This window comes from Haliotis rufescens, unplaced genomic scaffold (assembly GCF_023055435.1).
Source record: "Haliotis rufescens isolate VD_foot unplaced genomic scaffold, xgHalRufe1.0.p SCAF_1, whole genome shotgun sequence".
NCBI lineage: Eukaryota > Metazoa > Mollusca > Gastropoda > Lepetellida > Haliotidae > Haliotis > Haliotis rufescens.
Window position 1 is genome coordinate 59,225,815 of NW_025963779.1, and position 21,016 is coordinate 59,246,830.

The following is a 21,016-nucleotide window of genomic DNA, read 5'->3' on the forward strand; positions in this document are numbered from 1 at the left end:
TGAAGAAATCCACAAAAGTAAAAATGCTAGTTGTCACTTTAATTTTAACATATCTAATAATTTCATATACAAATTTCAAAGTTATTATAAAAAGCAAACTCCATTATAGTGTTTAAAATAGAAATGCAGCTGTAGTGTTTCAGAGGACTCCATATACCGTATTTGACATAATAAGCGCCCAGGGCACTCTCAAAATTAGAAATAGGGGGCTCTTATTAGAATATTATTTTGGTGAAAAAACCCAGAGTTGAAGCATTGTAAATTTCGTGGTTTGTGCTGACAGCCTGAAATGTTTAGATACGTTTACATATGACAGATATATTTTTCCAGAATTTAACTGCCTATCTTTAAGGGTGATATAACACACAAGTGCGCATTACACACGAATATATAAGTCTTGTGTACATTGATCAATCAGAAGGGGTGCTAATCATGCTAATTAGGATTGTGCACTAGCCAATATATCAGCAAATATCACCGCGGGCGCTTCTTAGAGCGGGGCGCTTATTATGTCGAATACGGTAGGTATCAAGGTTCATTTGTTGAACAACTTCAACAACTCAGCATATACAGAATTGTATCCAGGACCCTGCTTCACAAAGCTGTCAGAGTGCTATGACTGTTGTAAGCCTATGTTTAAGCATGGGAATTTCAGAAGTCACAGCACAACAATCACTTGGTGAAATGAGTCCCTTGGCTATAAGGGGACAAGACAAGAGTCTGCTACTTACTCATTGACCCTCCAGGTATCACTGTCAGAGGACAAGACAAGAGTCTGCTACTTACTCATTGACCCTCTGGGTATCACTGTCGGAGGACAAGACAAGAGTCTGCTTCTTACTCATTGACCCTCTGGGTATCACTGTCAGAGGACAAGACAAGAGTCTGCTACTTACTCATTGACCCTCTGGGTATCACTGTCAGAGGACAAGACAAGAGTCTGCTTCTTACTCATTGACCCTCTGGGTATCACTTGTCAGAGGACAAGACAAGAGTCTGCTACTTACTCATTGACCCTCTGGGTATCACTGTCAGAGGACAAGACAAGAGTCTGCTACTTACTCATTGACCCTCTGGGTATCACTGTCAGAGGACAAGAGTCTGCTACTTACTCATTGACCCTCTGGGTATCACAGTCAGAGGACAAGACAAGAGTCTGCTACTTACTCATTGACCCTCCGGGAATCACTGTCAGAGGACAAGACAAGAGTCTGCTACTTACTCATTGACCCTCCGGGTATCACTGTTAAAGGACAAGACAAGAGTCTGCTACTTACTCATTGACCCTCCGGGAATCACTGTCAGAGGACAAGACAAGAGTCTGCTACTTACTCATTGACCCTCTGGGTATCACTGTCAGAGGACAAGAGTCTGCTACTTACTCATTGACCCTCTGGGTATCACAGTCAGAGGACAAGACAAGAGTCTGCTACCTACTCATTGACCCTCCGGGAATCACTGTCAGAGGACAAGACAAGAGTCTGCTACTTACTCATTGACCCTCCGGGTATCACTGTTAAAGGACAAGACAAGAGTCTGCTACTTACTCATTGACCCTCCGGGAATCACTGTCAGAGGACAAGACAAGAGTCTGCTTCTTACTCATTGACCCTCCGGGTATCACTGTTAAAGGACAAGACAAGAGTCTGCTACTTACTCATTGACCCTCCGGGTATCACTGTCAGAGGACAAGACAAGAGTCTGCTACTTACTCATTGACCCTCTGGGTATCACTGTCGGAGGACAAGACAAGAGTCTGCTACTTACTCATTGACCCTCCGGGTATCACTGTTAGAGGACAAGACAAGAGCCTGCTACTTACTCATTGACCCTCTGGGTATCACTTGTCAGGGGACAAGACAAGAGTCTGCTTCTTACTCATTGACCCTCTGGGTATCACTGTTAAAGGACAAGACAAGAGTCTGCTACTTACTCATTGACCCTCTGGGTATCACTGTTAGAGGACAAGACAAGAGTCTGCTACTTACTCATTGACCCTCTGGGTATCACTGTCGGAGGACAAGACAAGAGTCTGCTTCTTACTCATTGACCCTCTGGGTATCATTGTTAGAGGACAAGACAAGAGTCTGCTTCTTACTCATTGACCCTCTGGGTATCACTGTTAAAGGACAAGACAAGAGTCTGCTACTTACTCATTGACACTCTGGGTATCACTGTTAGAGGACAAGACAAGAGTCTGCTACTTACTCATTGACCCTCTGGGTATCACTGTTAAAGGACAAGACAAGAGTCTGCTACTTACTCATTGACCCTCTGGGTATCACTGTCGGAGGACAAGACAAGAGTCTGCTTCTTACTCATTGACCCTCTGGGTATCACTGTCAGAGGACAAGACAAGAGTCTGCTTCTTACTCATTGACCCTCCAGGTATCACTGTCAGAGGACAAGACAAGAGTCTGCTTCTTACTCATTGACCCTCTGGGTATCACTTGTCAGAGGACAAGACAAGAGTCTGCTACTTACTCATTGACCCTCTGGGTATCACTGTCAGAGGACAAGACAAGAGTCTGCTACTTACTCATTGACCCTCTGGGTATCACTGTCAGAGGACAAGAGTCTGCTACTTACTCATTGACCCTCTGGGTATCACTGTCGGAGGACAAGACAAGAGTCTGCTACTTACTCATTGACCCTCTGGGTATCACTGTTAGAGGACAAGACAAGAGCCTGCTACTTACTCATTGACCCTCTGGGTATCACTTGTCAGGGGACAAGACAAGAGTCTGCTTCTTACTCATTGACCCTCTGGGTATCACTGTTAAAGGACAAGACAAGAGTCTGCTACTTACTCATTGACCCTCTGGGTATCACTGTTAAAGGACAAGACAAGAGTCTGCTACTTACTCATTGACCCTCTGGGTATCACTGTCGGAGGACAAGACAAGAGTCTGCTTCTTACTCATTGACCCTCTGGGTATCATTGTTAGAGGACAAGACAAGAGTCTGCTTCTTACTCATTGACCCTCTGGGTATCACTGTTAAAGGACAAGACAAGAGTCTGCTACTTACTCATTGACACTCTGGGTATCACTGTTAGAGGACAAGACAAGAGTCTGCTTCTTACTCATTGACCCTCTGGGTATCACTGTTAAAGGACAAGACAAGAGTCTGCTACTTACTCATTGACCCTCTGGGTATCACTGTCGGAGGACAAGACAAGAGTCTGCTTCTTACTCATTGACCCTCTGGGTATCACTGTCAGAGGACAAGACAAGAGTCTGCTTCTTACTCATTGACCCTCCAGGTATCACTGTCAGAGGACAAGACAAGAGTCTGCTTCTTACTCATTGACCCTCTGGGTATCACTTGTCAGAGGACAAGACAAGAGTCTGCTACTTACTCATTGACCCTCTGGGTATCACTGTCAGAGGACAAGACAAGAGTCTGCTACTTACTCATTGACCCTCTGGGTATCACTGTCAGAGGACAAGAGTCTGCTACTTACTCATTGACCCTCTGGGTATCACAGTCAGAGGACAAGACAAGAGTCTGCTACCTACTCATTGACCCTCCGGGAATCACTGTCAGAGGACAAGACAAGAGTCTGCTACTTACTCATTGACCCTCTGGGTATCACTGTTAAAGGACAAGACAAGAGTCTGCTACTTACTCATTGACCCTCCGGGAATCACTGTCAGAGGACAAGACAAGAGTCTGCTACTTACTCATTGACCCTCTGGGTATCACTGTCAGAGGACAAGAGTCTGCTACTTACTCATTGACCCTCTGGGTATCACAGTCAGAGGACAAGACAAGAGTCTGCTACTTACTCATTGACCCTCCGGGAATCACTGTCAGAGGACAAGACAAGAGTCTGCTACTTACTCATTGACCCTCTGGGTATCACTGTTAAAGGACAAGACAAGAGTCTGCTACTTACTCATTGACCCTCCGGGAATCACTGTCAGAGGACAAGACAAGAGTCTGCTACTTACTCATTGACCCTCCGGGTATCACTGTTAAAGGACAAGACAAGAGTCTGCTACTTACTCATTGACCCTCCGGGTATCACTGTCAGAGGACAAGACAAGAGTCTGCTACTTACTCATTGACCCTCTGGGTATCACTGTCGGAGGACAAGACAAGAGTCTGCTTCTTACTCATTGACCCTCCGGGTATCACTGTTAGAGGACAAGACAAGAGCCTGCTACTTACTCATTGACCCTCTGGGTATCACTTGTCAGGGGACAAGACAAGAGTCTGCTACCTACTCATTGACCCTCCGGGTATCACTGTTAGAGGACAAGACAAGAGTCTGCTACCTACTCATTGACCCTCTGGGTATCACTGTCAGAGGACAAGACAAGAGCCTGCTACTTACTCATTGACCCTCTGGGTATCACTGTCGGAGGACAAGACAAGAGTCTGCTACTTACTCATTGACCTTCCGGGTATCACTGTCAGAGGACAAGAGTCTGCTACTTACTCATTGACCCTCCGGGTATCACTGTCAGAGGACAAGACAAGAGTCTGCTTCTTACTCATTGACCCTCTGGGTATCACTGTCAGAGGACAAGACAAGAGTCTGCTACTTACTCATTGACCCTCTGGGTATCACTGTCAGAGGACAAGACAAGAGTCTGCTACTTACTCATTGACCCTCCGGGTATCACTGTCAGAGGACAAGACAAGAGTCTGCTACCTACTCATTGACCCTCTGGGTATCACAGTCAGAGGACAAGACAAGAGTCTGCTACTTACTCATTGACCCTCTGGGTATCACTTGTCAGAGGACAAGACAAGAGTCTGCTGCTTACTCATTGACCCTCTGGGTATCACTGTTAAAGGACAAGACAAGAGTCTGCTACTTACTCATTGACCCTCTGGGTATCACTGTCGGAGGACAAGACAAGAGTCTGCTTCTTACTCATTGACCCTCTGGGTATCATTGTTAGAGGACAAGACAAGAGTCTGCTTCTTACTCATTGACCCTCTGGGTATCACTGTTAAAGGACAAGACAAGAGTCTGCTACTTACTCATTGACCCTCTGGGTATCACTGTTAGAGGACAAGCCAAGAGTCTGCTACTTACTCATTGACCCTCTGGGTATCACTGTCGGAGGACAAGACAAGAGTCTGCTTCTTACTCATTGACCCTCTGGGTATCATTGTTAGAGGACAAGACAAGAGTCTGCTTCTTACTCATTGACCCTCTGGGTATCACTGTTAAAGGACAAGACAAGAGTCTGCTTCTTACTCATTGACCCTCTGGGTATCACTGTTAAAGGACAAGACAAGAGTCTGCTACTTACTCATTGACCCTCTGGGTATCACTGTTAGAGGACAAGACAAGAGTCTGCTTCTTACTCATTGACCCTCTGGGTATCACTGTTAAAGGACAAGACAAGAGCCTGCTACTTACTCATTGACCCTCCGGGTATCACTGTTAGAGGACAAGACAAGAGTCTGCTACTTACTCATTGACACTCTGGGTATCACTGTCGGAGGACAAGACAAGAGTCTGCTTCTTACTCATTGACCCTCTGGGTATCACTGTCAGAGGACAAGACAAGAGTCTGCTACTTACTCATTGACCCTCTGGGTATCACTGTCGGAGGACAAGACAAGAGTCTGCTTCTTACTCATTGACCCTCTGGGTATCATTGTTAGAGGACAAGACAAGAGTCTGCTTCTTACTCATTGACCCTCTGGGTATCACTGTTAAAGGACAAGACAAGAGTCTGCTACTTACTCATTGACCCTCTGGGTATCACTGTTAGAGGACAAGACAAGAGTCTGCTACTTACTCATTGACCCTCTGGGTATCACTGTCGGAGGACAAGACAAGAGTCTGCTTCTTACTCATTGACCCTCTGGGTATTATTGTTAGAGGACAAGACAAGAGTCTGCTTCTTACTCATTGACCCTCTGGGTATCACTGTTAAAGGACAAGACAAGAGTCTGCTACTTACTCATTGACCCTCTGGGTATCACTGTTAGAGGACAAGACAAGAGTCTGCTTCTTACTCATTGACCCTCTGGGTATCACTGTTAAAGGACAAGACAAGAGCCTGCTACTTACTCATTGACCCTCCGGGTATCACTGTTAGAGGACAAGACAAGAGTCTGCTACTTACTCATTGACCCTCTGGGTATCACTGTCGGAGGACAAGACAAGAGTCTGCTTCTTACTCATTGACCCTCTGGGTATCACTGTCAGAGGACAAGACAAGAGTCTGCTACTTACTCATTGACCCTCCGGGTATCACTGTTAAAGGACAAGACAAGAGTCTGCTACTTACTCATTGACCCTCTGGGTATCATTGTTAGAGGACAAGACAAGAGCCTGCTACTTACTCATTGACCCTCCGGGTATCACAGTCAGAGGACAAGACAAGAGTCTGCTACTTACTCATTGACCCTCTGGGTATCACTGTCAGAGGACAAGACAAGAGTCTGCTACTTACTCATTGACCCTCTGGGTATCACTGTCAGAGGACAAGACAAGAGTCTGCTACTTACTCATTGACCCTCTGGGTATCACTGTCCAGTGCCTGTGCTTTACGTTCTGATTCCTTCACATTGGCATCCGTGATGGACACCTTCGCTGCAATGGTTGTCTGTACCTCCTGCAGCTTTGCATAGCCAGTCGTCCAGTTGCCAACACCTGTCAAGTAACGAGTGAACAAAGTTGGTATAAGTTCATGGTGAACTAACTAACAACCACCCTACAGATGCTGGGGGAAAGTTTATGAAAGCTGATCAGAACCAAGTGTGTGAGGACTGCGAAGGTCATGAAACTTTCATCAGAGCAGCTAGGAACATCCGAGAGTTATTACATTTGTCAGAGCAGCTAGGAACATCAAGGAGTTATTACATTTGTCAGAGCAGCTAGGAACATCTGAGAGTTATTACATTTGTCAGGGCAGCCAGGAACATCTGAGAGTTATTACATTTGTCAGAGCAGCTAGGAACATCTGAGTGTTATTACCTTTGTCAGGGCAGCTAGGAACATCTGAGAGTTATTACATTTGTCAGGGCAGCTAGGAACATCTGAGAGTTATTACATTTGTCAGGGCAGCTAGGAACATCTGGGAGTTATTACATTTGTCAGAGCAGCTAGGAACATCTGAGAGTTATTACATTTGTCAGAGCAGCTAGGAACATCTGAGAGTTATTACATTTGTCAGAGCAGCTAGGAACATCTGAGAGTTATTACATTTGTCAGAGCAGCTAGGAACATCTGAGTTTTATTACATTTGTCAGAGCAGCTAGGAACATCTGAGATTTATTACATTTGTCAGAGCAGCTAGGAACATCTGAGAGTTATTACATTTGTCAGAGCAGCTAGGAACATCTGAGAGTTATTACATTTGTCAGAGCAGCTAGGAACATCTGAGAGTTATTACATTTGTCAGAGCAGCTAGGAACATCTGAGTTTTATTACATTTGTCAGAGCAGCTAGGAACATCTGAGATTTATTACATTTGTCAGAGCAGCTAGGAACATCTGAGTGTTATTACATTTGTCAGGGCAGCCAGGAACACCTTAGTGTGGTCACACTTGTCAAAAGGGTAGGGACTGAATTTCCCGATTGGCCAGTAAATATAAATGTGGGTGTGTTCAGTGTACATGTTCAGTGGCATAATGGTAAAATGGTACTGTTTACTCGCTGGGAGTGTTACATTTTGACCACTGTTTGATGACGTACCTGCTGGGAGTGTCACACCTGGAAGTAATGGGGCTGCGTCGCCTGACATAATGGCCTGACATTCACTGAAGACTCTAGCAGCTGTTGTCTGTGACGCCGTAGCTTCAGTTGTGATGTTGTTTACACCATCCTTGGCTTCTAATATGACTGCATTGTTTGCCTCTGCTTGTTGTTTTGATGCCTGGAGTTCCCACACAAAGACTACGATCAATACAGGCTCGTTTCCAGCTTCAGGTCAGTGAAGTTCTTATTTCACTCATATCTAACAGTTGTGACATTATTTTATTATCTGTGTCTTTAACACTCTAAATCTCTGCATTTTGCTGTGCAGGGTTATGTTCCTTGGCTGTGTCAGGATTCTTGGTTTTATTGGTTTGAATCCTGATTATAGCCTTTGGATTGTCGGCACCATATACGAGGGGTGTTCAATAAGTTTTGCAACTTCAATATAAGACCAAGTCTGTACAGTTAAATCACCCACCCTAGTTCCCAGACTTGGCCCCCAGTGACTATTTCCTGTTCCGGCAAATGAAATCTGCCCTACGTGGAAGACGCTTCCAGGATGATGAGGACATAAAGGCTGCCACAGAGGTGTGGTTAGAGGGCCAATCTGAGTATTTCTATAAAAGTGGTATTAAAAGCTTAAAGGACAAATGGAAGAGTGTATTGAGGTGAATGGAGATTATATTGAAAAATAAAAATGCAAAAGATATTCTGCGACTTGGTCTTGTATTGAAGTTGCAAAATCATTGAACATCCCTTGTAAATACTTGTGGGATTTCCACCCCTTTTCATTTGCAGTAGACATCTTTAGATGAAAAGTGTTGAACGTGATAACAAATTTGATAAAAATGTATTTAGTAATTAACAGCATATTTTGAGACATTTTGTTTTGACCAGCACCATACTCTGCATGGTAGTATCCCCCCTTGTTAAATCAAACCCAATTTATGCAATAACACTCCTAGAATCTCACATAATATATTTTACATATTTCACATATAGTCCTAATGAGCTGATAAGGAAAGTTTTGGACAAGTTCCAATAAGGTGAAATGTGACATGATAATAATGACAGTTTTACCTGAGCTTGTGTCTGGTGTACAGAAATCATGTTCACTTTAGTCTGCAGATCATTGAGTTGTGCATCACTAGCCGTGAGTTCACCAGACTTAGTCTTGTAGTTTTCTCTTATACCAACTTCTTTAGCCAGCAGTCCTGCTACAGTAGCAGCCTAAATGAAAACAATAATACTAATAATACCGTATTCGACATAATAAGCGCCCGGCTCTAATAAGCGCCCATTACGATATTTGCTCATATATTGGCTAGTGAACAATCCCAATTAGCAGCCTTTCCGATTGATCAATGTGACAAGATTTATTTATTTGCGTGTAATACGCACTCATGTGTTATATGCACCCTTAATTATGGGCAATTAAATTCTTTAAAAATATATCTGTCGTATATAAACATTTCAGGCTGTCAGCATAAACCATGAAATTTATCTTTCAACTGTTTTTTCCCCACCAAAATAATATTCTAATAAGAGCCCCCTATTTCTAATTTTGAAAGCGATACTACAATAACATTAAGCATTAATTTGCCAAAGCGGTTTATGCCCAGCATTTATATTTCTCTTGCATTAATAACTTACATGCTAAACATTTCTACTTCCCCCTTTCATAAAATAACAATATTGAAACCAAACTTTGCATTGTACCTCTCCTATTGGAATAGAAACTGTACACCAAATTGGAAAATAATCTAAGAAGTTGTTTAAAAGTTATTGGTAGCACAAATGTTGAAGTGAAAAGAAATTTCTAACTTCATAACATAAAAAACATCATATTTTTTCAGAAATTACACATATCAAAATCAAACTTTGCACTGCACCTCTTCTATTAGTATGGAAACTGTTCCCTAAATTTGAAAGAATACATACAGTAGTTTTCTAGTTTTTGGTAGCACAAATATTTCAGAATTTTAAAAAAAAATTAAAAAAAATAGTTGTTTATTTTCAGAAAATCCACATATTGAAATCAAACTATGAACTCCACTTCTACTATTGGTAGAGAAACTATCCCCCAATTGGAAAAACTCATGAAGTAGTTTTCCAAGTTAAAAGTCGTAAAAATGTTGAAGTAAAGAAAATTTCAAAGTCTACATCATGAAAATATATTTTTTCAGAAAAGACACATAAAAAAACAACTTTGCCCTGCATCTCTTCTATTAGTATGGTAACTGTTCCTTTAATTTGTAAAGAATCCATGCAGTAGTTTTCAAGTTATAGATCGTTCAAATGTTTCAGTGAAAAAATGATAAGTAAAAAAATGAAATATAGCTGTCTTTTTTTCCAGAAAATCCAAATATTGATATCAAACTTTGCACTGCACCTCTCCTGTAGGTATAAAAAGTGTTCACCAAATGTGAAAAGAATCTATTTTGAAGTTTTCAAGTCGAACACAAAAAATGTCCTTAAAAGGACAGAAGGAAAGACGGACGGGAGACTGAATTCCTTGGTACAGCTATATAGCTCTGCCTTTTTAGGTCAGGGGTATAATATAAATGCCCCAAACCCTCAAATAGCAAAAGGCACCACTTCTGAACTGTTTGATATATCTGCCAAGTAGTGATGAAAGGTACTGAACAGCTTTTGAGTTGTGCTCCAAAATGAAATCAACTCCCATCCTGTTTTGAGTCCAAATTGTTTCCATGGACTAAAGAAAAGCAAAAATGTCAAAAATCCACCACTTAAGGATCTGTTTGATATATCTGCAAATTTTTGTTGAACAACTATTGAATGATTTTTCGAGTTTTGCTCCGGAAACGAAATTATCATGGACGGACAGACAGATGAGGCGTCGACTATATCCCTCTGCATTCTATGCTGGGAGGAATAATAAAGGTCTGCATATAAATAACAAGAGTCATCAGAAGATGACAAGTCCCCCTGGCCCCCTCAAATTCGAAAGAACAAATCGCCTGACTGTTACTTTAAGTCCACCTTGATGAGGGAATTTCTATCTAATCTGTCTGTCCGTATACAAGAGTAGCTATCAAGCTATGAAAACAATAGCATTGAATTGTGATTTTGAACTTTGTATTTCTATTTTAGGTACACACCACTATGAACAGGGTCACAATCAAACTTGTTGCCATGGAAACAGAAACAAATTTTATTTTTTTAAATTACTAAATAAAATAAATTTCCTAAATAGCAAAAAGGCACCACTTCAGCCCCTGGTCAATGGATGGTGGCCATTCAATCCATATCATGTATCTGGGGTACTGTATAGTTTTCTACCCTAGTACCATACTTTTAACAGGTCAAATCCGAAAAAACTGTTCTTTATTTTAGTGTTAATTTCTACCAAATCTAGGGTTTTGGGTCATTCACAAAAGTATTGATGTATGATTTAATGTTCATATCCACCATATCTAGTGCTTTTGGTCATACACAAAAGTATAGTTCTATAATTTAATGTTTATTTCTACCAATATAGGGTTTTGAAAACCATTTGATTTGAAGTGAAATGAGACCTGACCTGTCCCTCTGCCTTCGTCCTCATGTCCTGCAGGCTCTGGTCACCAGTGATCTGCAGGTAGGTTGTGTTGGCCCGGTCCAACTGGGGGCTGAAGTTGAGACTGAGTGACCCTCCTCCAGTGCCCTGACTTCGGTACTGAAACATCACATCGTCATCAGTCTCCTGTACATGCTGCATCACTCACTCACTCACAAACTCCAGTGCCCTGACTGCGGTACTGAAACATCACATCGTCATCAGTCTCCTGTACATGCTGCATCACTCGCTCACTCACTCCAGTGCCCGGACTGCGGTGCTGAAACATCGCATCGTCATCAGTCTCCTGTACATGCTTCATCACTCACTCACTCCAGTGCCCTGACTGCGGTACTGAAACATCACATCGTCATCAGTCTCCTGTACATGCTGCATCCCTCACTCACTCCAGTGCCCTGACTGCGGTACTGAAACATCACATCGTCATCAGTCTCCTGTACATGCTGCATCACTCACTCACTCACTCACTCCACTGTGACATCCTCACATTCACATACAGAAGATCCAGTAATGGTCCAGAAGGCAGGGTTTACAGCTTCATGGCTACCAAAGTCAAGGGATTCATTGTTTCATGATGTCAGTTTGTTACAACAAATAATATCTACTCAGCTTTGCTAGGAATAGTTGAAGATTGTACCGTTTGTGCTGTGACATTGTACTGCTGGAACTTGTACTCGTAGTTTCTTCCTTTCTGTGTCTCAGTTCGAGCAAGGTCAAGGGTGCTAAAACTTTCAGTAAGGAGGCCGTTTAGCCTCGCATCTTCAGAAATGGACATGTTTTTCTGAAGACCCGCTGCTATATTCAAGCTGGCAACCTATAGAGAAAACAAAAAAGATTTGGCAATTGTCTTAAAGATGCTACCATAACACAACGAAAGTCTCAAAATAATATTCTTCATTCCCATGCACACCCACAAACTCCCATCTTTACTTTGTTTTCTGAAAAATGTAATAAAGTACAATATGGCCACCCATAGCACACTAAAAACTCAAATAAAGTCATAATTACACCTATTCTTGGGACCTTTCCCTGCGAATGTGGACAACAGGCCATCATGCATAGTTTAGCCTATATATTACCCCACTGCAGGGCTGCATGTAGGAGTTAGAAAAAGGAGAGCACATTACTGTTACATGGTTGGTCCACCTGACAAATCAGAGTTACCTCCCTTACATAAATGTGTATTACATCGCCATTTTGTGATAACAAGAACTCCTTGCAAAGCCTCTCTGCATCCACCAGTGCATTGTTGTTTGAAAAAGAAAAGAGGCAACATGTATTACCCATCAGCAAAGAATTTAAACCATTGTTCCAGTTACTGATGGCCTCACATCAGACTGTTCTGATCGATGCACCATTGTGATGGAATATTGCTTCAACTGACAAATCAGTAATCACTAAACTGCGCATCTGCAAATATCCGAACATTTTTCAAACTCATTTTTCAACCCTCACGTGTAATTTTATTGACTACATGCATCCTGCAACAGTTCTGTAATACCTTCTGTTTGAGTTGCTCCACCTGCTGTTTGGTGCTGTTTTCCTGAAGAGTGATGTTTGCGGTCATCTCACTGACCGTGCTGTTGTTGGTTTCGGTCAGACCGAGGTCTGTCATGGCTTGCTCTAGCTGTGCGTGAAGAGACTGCAACAGAATCCACTTCATGTACAGCATCACATCACATCCCTTTGCTTTATGGCAACTGGACTGATATTCATATAAATCTTTGCAAAATTATTAATAATTTTGTCACAATGACTATAAACAGCTTTATGTGAAAACAAGAAGACCTATTATACACAGGCTTTTCCAGATTAATCCTGTAACTGAAAGACTGACCGTCTGCTGAATCCCTTTCGATATTGCCTCATGTACGAGTTAGTGAGTGTAATTTTACCACGCAATATTCCAGCAGTATCATGGCAGGAGACATCAAAAATAGTTTTACACATCGTACCCATGTGTGGAATCAAACTCAGGCCTTTGGCGTGGTGAGTGAATGCTTTAACCACTAGGCCATCCCACTGCTCCATGTTGGTTAGACTATTCCTTGAAGCTGGTCGGTCCTTACCTGAAGTTCTTTGTCTTGTGCCTGGATTCCATCAATATGCTGTGACACTGTATATGTTTCCTGCCATTTTTCTTCCAATTTCCTAGTATCATTACCCAAGGATGTTGAACACACATCACACCCTGCAGGAGGTATAAACAAACAAAAGAAAATTACAAACAACTATTAAAATTTCATACTTGTTAAGATTTGTTTGTTTGTTGTTTACTGCTGCACTAATCAATATTCCAGCTATATGACAGTGGTCTGTAAATCGAGTCTGGACAAGACAATCAAGTGATGGACATCGTGAGCATCAATCTAAGCAATTGGGATATGATGACATGCTTTAACCAAGTCAGTGAGCCTGAACACCCGATTCTGTTAGTTATCTCCTCCTTGTGTCAATAGATTTCAATAACATATCAATTAAATCTAAATTGTCCATTGACATCACCTAATATGTTAATGGCAAAAAACGCTTTAATAAAACATACTGAAATCAACTAACAAAATAACAAAATGCTAATAGGATTGAAAGAGATGTCTTTTGTATACATATTCCTAGATTCTAAAATAATCAAATTTTCTAAACTTTGAAAATCCCCATCCATTTTAGCTACTGGACATCCTCATCCAGTGTATTTATCTTCATTCTACTTTGGTCCTGGGCCCAATCACCACCATACATTTAGTTTTACTGCAGTTAAACTGGCGCAATACTAAAAATAAATATCCAGTCAAATTACACAATTCTTTCATGATTCGAATAAAGCCGCAGTATCAATAGCATTCAAAATGCCATAAGGAAGGTATTGTAGCATAAGGCCTTCCCTGTTCCTGTCCAAATAGTCAGCAGAACATAACTTTCTAGCTAAAAGTCAATTTGTAACAGCCTTCTATTTCAATTATAAAATATCATGGCTTCGTCCAGAAGAGACAGTGATTTTGAATGGAGATCTATGCTGAATTCTCTTTCAGAAGAAGCATTGTGCTTGGTTGTCAGGCTGGTGACACCATTCTTCTGAGATGAAGCTCTTGTGGCCAATAGGTCCAGCATATATATATCATTACAGAATGGAAACAAGGGCAAAAGTGAGCGTGGCTCAGTAATACCCCCGACCCACCTAGTGTGTCAGTAGTTTCAAATTAAATAGCTAGGATAGGGTTAGGGTTTGAAAAATTTATACAAAAATGGAAAATTAATAAAAACAATTTTTATCTTTTGACTGTACCCCTCCATATGACACAGATTATATGTACTAAGTTTGAGATGAATCCATTGAATAGTTTAAGAGAAATCGCGCGGACAAAGTTTTTGGACTGACGGACAGACGAAACCTTGGTATAACTATATAACTGTATAATAACATACACTCGAGGATGGTTATTGGAATATTTTCTGTTAGAAAATCTAAAACATAATTGATTAATGATGTTAAATATAGACAGACGTGCATTCCTGACAATACCTTTGCATCCAGTGTCGCTGAAGTCTATAAATAGAGCCTGGCAGCTGTCACATGTTCGACCAGTCACTCCTGTCTTGCATAGGCACTGACCAGTCGCTTTGTCACATACCGAAGCATTCCCACCGACAGCCCCAGTCAGATTGCAGTTACATGCTACAAGAAAACATAGTTGGAAGTTACACCTACTACTGTTACACTGTTAATATATCTTGTTAAAATTTTCAAGATTTTCATAAAATTAACCTCAAAGCCCTATTTTTGTTTGTTTTCTCCTGGTGTCTAATCAACTGTATCCCAGTATGGATACATACATACACTTACCAGTACATTCTTGATCTGGTAGACCAAAGTAGCCATCAACACATGTATCACACCGTTGACTGGAGAGAACATGGGTCTTGCATAAACACATCCCCTGGTCTGCACACTGGGTGGTCGTACTCCCCTTCTCCACACAGTTGCAGGCCTGACAACCTGAAAGATAAAACAAAACTCATTCTGGACTTCCAGTGACGTCATCTTATTGTTCTCCAGTCTGATTAAATCTCCAATCTCATTAAAATCAGACCTTAGTTCTCGCTACCGCCAAACAAAGATCTGAGGACATCTCATTAGGGGTCACGTCAGAACGACCTTTCATCTGACCAATCAGAGCGTCGCTTACCAGATCATGAAAGTGACATTAGGAATCTGAATTCTGATAATGCAACCTCGAAAATGTTAACACCAGGATATTCCAAATGATAGTTACGGATTTAACAACTGAATCCATACAATGTAGACCATCTATTAGCCATTCCAGAATGTTCTTTTGTTCAGGTTTCAAATTTGTAATCGAGAATTTGTCAAAATATGTTTTGAAGCGTAGTCGCCAATTTGAAATTAGTGCCGTAGTGCACGAGAAAGCTGCCTTCTGATTGGCTAATGTCGACTTCTTGTCAGTCCTTCTGTCGGTCTGTCAAAGTTCGCACAAGGTCAGTCTGACGTGACCCGTAATGGGATGTCCTCAGATCTTTGTTTAGCAGTAGCGAGAACTAAGATCTGATTTTAATGAGATTCGTTAAATCTCGTAAACTGGGACATTATTATTTCCCAGGGATTTTATTAATACAATTTCTGTTTAGATTGTAACATATGAATGTAATGAAATGTAAAATGACAAATTTCTTTCTCTGTATTCCTGAGGATCAAACACACAACCTTCGTATCTGTAGCCCAGTGAGTGTACCACAAGGCAACAGAGGTGCTGATAAATCACAATGCTTTTAAAAAAAAAATAATTCAAGTACCATAAGCCAGCAACAGATATTTTATGCCCCTTCAAAAGGTTCATGGAAAGTATGCTTGAAACCTAAAATGTTGATAAATCTTGTTTTAGGTTTCATTTTTCAGTTTATATAAGGATTGACTGTGTTTATATAAGGATTGACTAGATTTTATCTTATGTTCACTGTGCACAGGCATGACAAACATTACAAAGCTCACAATAAACAATGTAATTGAGCGCTAGATTTAGATAGTGCTTCTCACAAAGTTCCACATCAAAAGGTGTGCTTATTCATTTTCAGTGATCTATTCATATAATATTCACCCCTATTTTGTCTTTTACACCAAATTGAATCTATTTCTGCACATAATTGACACTGACTATTCTCTGGCATTGACATTTTACATTTACACAAGTTCATCAAGCTGTTGTGACAGTCGCCAGCCGTGCATGCTCGCGTTTTTGTTCTTGGTAACCTTGTCAAATAATCTTAAACACCAAGGTAGTGAAAATGTCAAGTACAGCAAAAGCAGTCATTATGGATACATAACACTGCTCACTTACATTCAAAGGATCGTGCTAACTCATATAACAACACTCGGAAGCTGTACAATCCTCGTTGGTGACTCAATCTTTCTCATCTGAACATTCATTATTTGGAACCTCATGCTCTTGATTTCATTGAAGTAAGATCACACGTCAAGCAGTTAAAGTTAAGTTTGAGAAGATCGCAAATGATATTAAATCAACCTGCTATCACCCTATACTGTCAGAGGGAATACTAAGTCAACAGCCTTGGTGTTATCATTTGCTGATCCTATTTTTTTAAAGTTCAAAGGCAAATACTCAAGTTAACTTCTGATCTCTCGGGCCCTTTGACACATTTCTGCCAAACTGTGATGATCTTGTTATTAATTCTAGAATTTCCAAAAGAAAATGATCACAACAATCTGACAGACTTTGCACCCACAGACTTTTAACCAACCTACAAGGAATGTTACATGAAAAACCTGTTAAAGTTGCAAGCTACTCATTTGGATCTGTCAGCTTCCTTATTGGAACAATTCAACATTCACCTAATAACTGTTTGCCATTGTTTGCCATTGTTTGAAGCACCATGTTGTTTTGGATTGTCTGACTTATGACAGCAGCTGACAGATCTCAGGTCAGCAAGGTGGTATAGCCTCGTGGTTAACCCTTAGGCTGCATGTCGCGACAAGAGTTGCGCAGGCCTATCGAGCATGGCAGAGCAAGTAGCAATCAAGTTTGGTTAAGATATCTCTCTCATAGTTTTTGAGTTCTGCTCCAGACACAAAACGAAACGTGACGGATGGACAGCACCCATTCCTATATCCCCCTTCCACTTCTTGGCGGGGGGATAATATACCTGCCACCACCATCAACACTCACCTGACGGGCTAGTGCTGTAGCCCCAGTAGTTGTCGAGACACGTGTTGCAGCTCCTTCCCCCAACCCCAGGATAACAGGGACAGCTGCCATTGTACCGGTCACACACAGCGTCGGTTGATCCTGTTGAGTTGCACTCACATACTGGAATATTAAATATTCATTGTTGTAATGGTTGTATGTGGTGTACTGCCATGTTGAATCGTACACTGACTGTGTTTTGCTGTGCAGGGTTGCTTCCCTTTGCTGTGGCAGAAATTTATGGCATTGGGTTCGAATCCAATATTTGACCTGAATTCTGAATTGTCAGCATCAATCATGGAAAGGGTCATGGGGGAGGAGGGAGGGGTGGATGGGTTGGGGAGGGGGGTTTGGTGGGGGTGGGGGTGGGAGGATAAACTATTATCTGCATCAGTTTCTGTTACAATCAGCCCTTGGAGTGGGATTTGACTATTACAATCAGCCTGTGCCATTGTGCAGGGTTGCTTCCCTTAGGTGTGACCAAAACCTATGACATTGGGTTTGAATCCAATATTGGACCTGTTTTTATTCAAGGATTGTCAGCACCACCTTTGTGTGTGTGTGGGTGGGGGGAGGGGTAGAATGTCACAATAATTGGTAAACATCTAGGTTTTCCTCCCACATTAAGATGCCATGATAAAATTGAAATACTGTTCAAAGTGTCATAAAACCAAACTGATACAGTCAAACCTTATACTCACAATCACACGCTTTCGTCACCGAGTTCCGATAGAAGCCAGTTATGCAGAGTTCGCAGTGGTTTCCTGTTGTGTTGGAGTCACAGCCATTACATATTCCTGTGACTGTATCACAGATATCAGTCCTGTTGTTGCAGTCACAAGCTGTGCAGCTTCCGGTACCAGGGGTTGATGGCTGACCGTAGTGGAACGGTTTACACCTGACACAGGGAACAGCATTTTGTGATTCACCTCATGTCAAGTCAAGGAGTATAAACTATGACACTGAATGTCAAATGGACATTGAGATGTTAAACTGAATTGTTTCGTAGGTCCCTTCAAGTTCAGCTGCTATAGTCAAGAGAGGGATTTAACTTTTACAACCAGTCCTAGAGAATATATTGGCTGTTACAATAATCCCCTACAGAGTTAAAGAGGAAGCTGCAAATATTAAACGATAGTTATCATTGTTAATAATATGAAGAATACTACCTCTGTCAGATTTGTGCCAGAAATCCTGTTTTTCAGCTGTCATCACACTATAAAATCTTAAGATTTTCAACAGAAGTCCTCTTTACTGTGAACTATCCATGACCAGTTGAGACACTAATAGTAGCATGTGAACAGGTTTAGGAAGGGAGGTGCTATTAGTATTGTGACTGGTTATGGATGGTTGACAGTTAAAAGGACTTCTTTTGAAACTCTCAAGATTAAGTAGTGTTACAACAGTGTAAAAAGAGGATTTCTGGCACTGATGCAAAAGAAGTTTTTTGTATTCTAAAGAACTACAGCAAAGACGTTGTATATACGTCTTTGACTACAGATAATACTACAATGTACTGACTTGTCACAATGGTCGCCTGTGTATTCCGGGTTACAGAAACACTTAATGACACTGGCTTCCTTGTAGCAAGTTGTGTTTACAACACGTGGGTCATAACACGGACACTGGCTGCAGTCGTTTGGATTCCCGATGGTAGCGTTACCATAGTAACCAGGTTTACACATCTCGCAATTTGCACCTGAAACAGTCAAACATATTTTCTATTAAACTTCAAAATGATGGATTACTTTCTTTGTGAATGAGTCCTGTAAGTTGTCTAACATTTGTTCCCTTGCTTTGGACATGTAACAGTCATTAAATATCCATTTTACATAATGGGATTTGAACCACTGACTTTCTGAATTGAGGTCAGACACCTTGTCCACATGGCCAAAGAGGTTAATCCCGTTAGCAAACTGACAAGTTACAGATGTCAGCTGTGGGATACAGACAGATAATCTCTAATCTTTGTAGCTCTTTAGTGCTTTAAGTCAGTATTTCATCGTCAGATGAAATAAATTGAGTTCAAGTGATGCAAGTTCCCGGGGCTACCTGTGGTTTGATGCTGACAGTCGAGACAGCTCCCAGTGTTGGGGTCACAGGTAGAGGCATGGTTATTACAGGTGCAAGGTTCACACACACCCAGATACCCATGGCCGGTCACGTTGGCACGCTTGAAGCCTGTCGCACAACTCTGAAGAGGAAACATTACCACTCACGCCATGTTCCACAAGGATATTATAGACCTATGTCCATCATAACTCTACACTTTAACATTGACCAATAAAGGTTATATTACGCTAAGAGTGTTTTGTGGAACAAGATCCAGGGTGTCGTTGTACAAAACCTTCGTGCTATGATCGTCGTAAGTCTATGTTTAGGTATGGTAGTTACGATCACTTTAGCGCTAAGATCACTTTGTACAACAGCACCTTGGATGTCCAATGTCACTTGAGAGTTTAATGCATGAATAACTAGGGCTGCAACGATACACCTAGATCACGATACGATACATATCTCGGTACTTACATCACGATTCGATACATATCTCGATACACTACAATACACATAGTGATAAAAGAAGACAAAAGATAAATGAATTAGTTTATTAAAATCAAACTTTAAATGAAAGTGAATGAATTTTCATGAGTCATAAAATATGTACTGTAATGGGTATTTTAACTTAATGAATCATCTGCCATTTCCATGTAATGGCCAGCAAACACAAAAGTAACAGTCCTACATATTTGTGAGTTGTGACTAGATAGTAATGTCTATAATTGGGTGATGGCTGCGTATGTGAGTTGTCATGTTTGTCGTGCTGCCCGTCTATTTCAACATTGCGTGACACATGCGACAGCACGTTTGATCTTTGCACACGTGTTTGATTCCATCTTCAAATGTTACTAGGAACCCGAAATGTTCCCAAACTACTGATTTGTGAATCCCCGGTGGTTTCGACAGCAAAGGACAAGCGTTTGCTTTTTCCGACATGTTTGAGTTAGAGACTGCTCAGCCAATCAGAAAGCTTGAACTGCTGCTGATATACAAAGCTAGCATACCTGCTGTATTTTCGAAGACGTACGTGTGTGTAGCGAAAATTATATGTTCCCAAACTACTGATTTGTGAATCCCCGGTGGTTTCACCAGCAAAGGACAAGCGTCTGCTTTTTCCGACATGTTTGAGTTAGAGACCGCTCAGCCAATCAGAAAGCTTGAACTGCTGCTGATATACAAAGCTAGCATACCCACTGAATTTTCAAAGACGTACGTGTGTGTAGCGAAAATTATATTTTCCCTACTTTTTATGACTCGGTTCGAATTTGAAATTAATTTAAAAATCATTTAAAACGTATCTGTGATAAAAGTTTATTAAAAAAAAATGTATCATGAAAAATCGAGATACAGCACCTCACAAATTGCGCACCTTATCGTATTGAGTGAATCGCGATGCATCGGTGTCCCGGGATATCGTTTCAGCCATATGAATAACACAGTGACGTGAGAAACAAGACATCTCATGACAGGTCATTCTATTTCAATGAA

General features: G+C 41.2%; 1 protein-coding gene across 1 annotated transcript in view; it reads right to left on the reverse strand.

Annotated features, from left to right (window-relative positions):
• Positions 1-21,016, reverse strand: part of LOC124131496 (laminin subunit alpha-5-like) — a 96,129-nt gene that overhangs the window by 37,476 nt on the left and 37,637 nt on the right. Inside the window, exons 21-33 of the mRNA XM_048398556.1 lie at positions 19,523-19,664; positions 18,992-19,169; positions 18,172-18,368; positions 17,453-17,593; positions 15,097-15,249; positions 14,776-14,928; positions 13,325-13,446; positions 12,757-12,897; positions 11,893-12,069; positions 11,220-11,354; positions 8,756-8,905; positions 7,673-7,853; positions 6,484-6,628 (exon numbers count right to left, since the gene is read on the reverse strand). Of these exons, the coding sequence (XP_048254513.1) occupies positions 6,484-6,628; positions 7,673-7,853; positions 8,756-8,905; positions 11,220-11,354; positions 11,893-12,069; positions 12,757-12,897; positions 13,325-13,446; positions 14,776-14,928; positions 15,097-15,249; positions 17,453-17,593; positions 18,172-18,368; positions 18,992-19,169; positions 19,523-19,664 (2,015 nt within the window). The remainder of the gene's footprint in view (positions 1-6,483; positions 6,629-7,672; positions 7,854-8,755; positions 8,906-11,219; positions 11,355-11,892; positions 12,070-12,756; positions 12,898-13,324; positions 13,447-14,775; positions 14,929-15,096; positions 15,250-17,452; positions 17,594-18,171; positions 18,369-18,991; positions 19,170-19,522; positions 19,665-21,016) is intronic.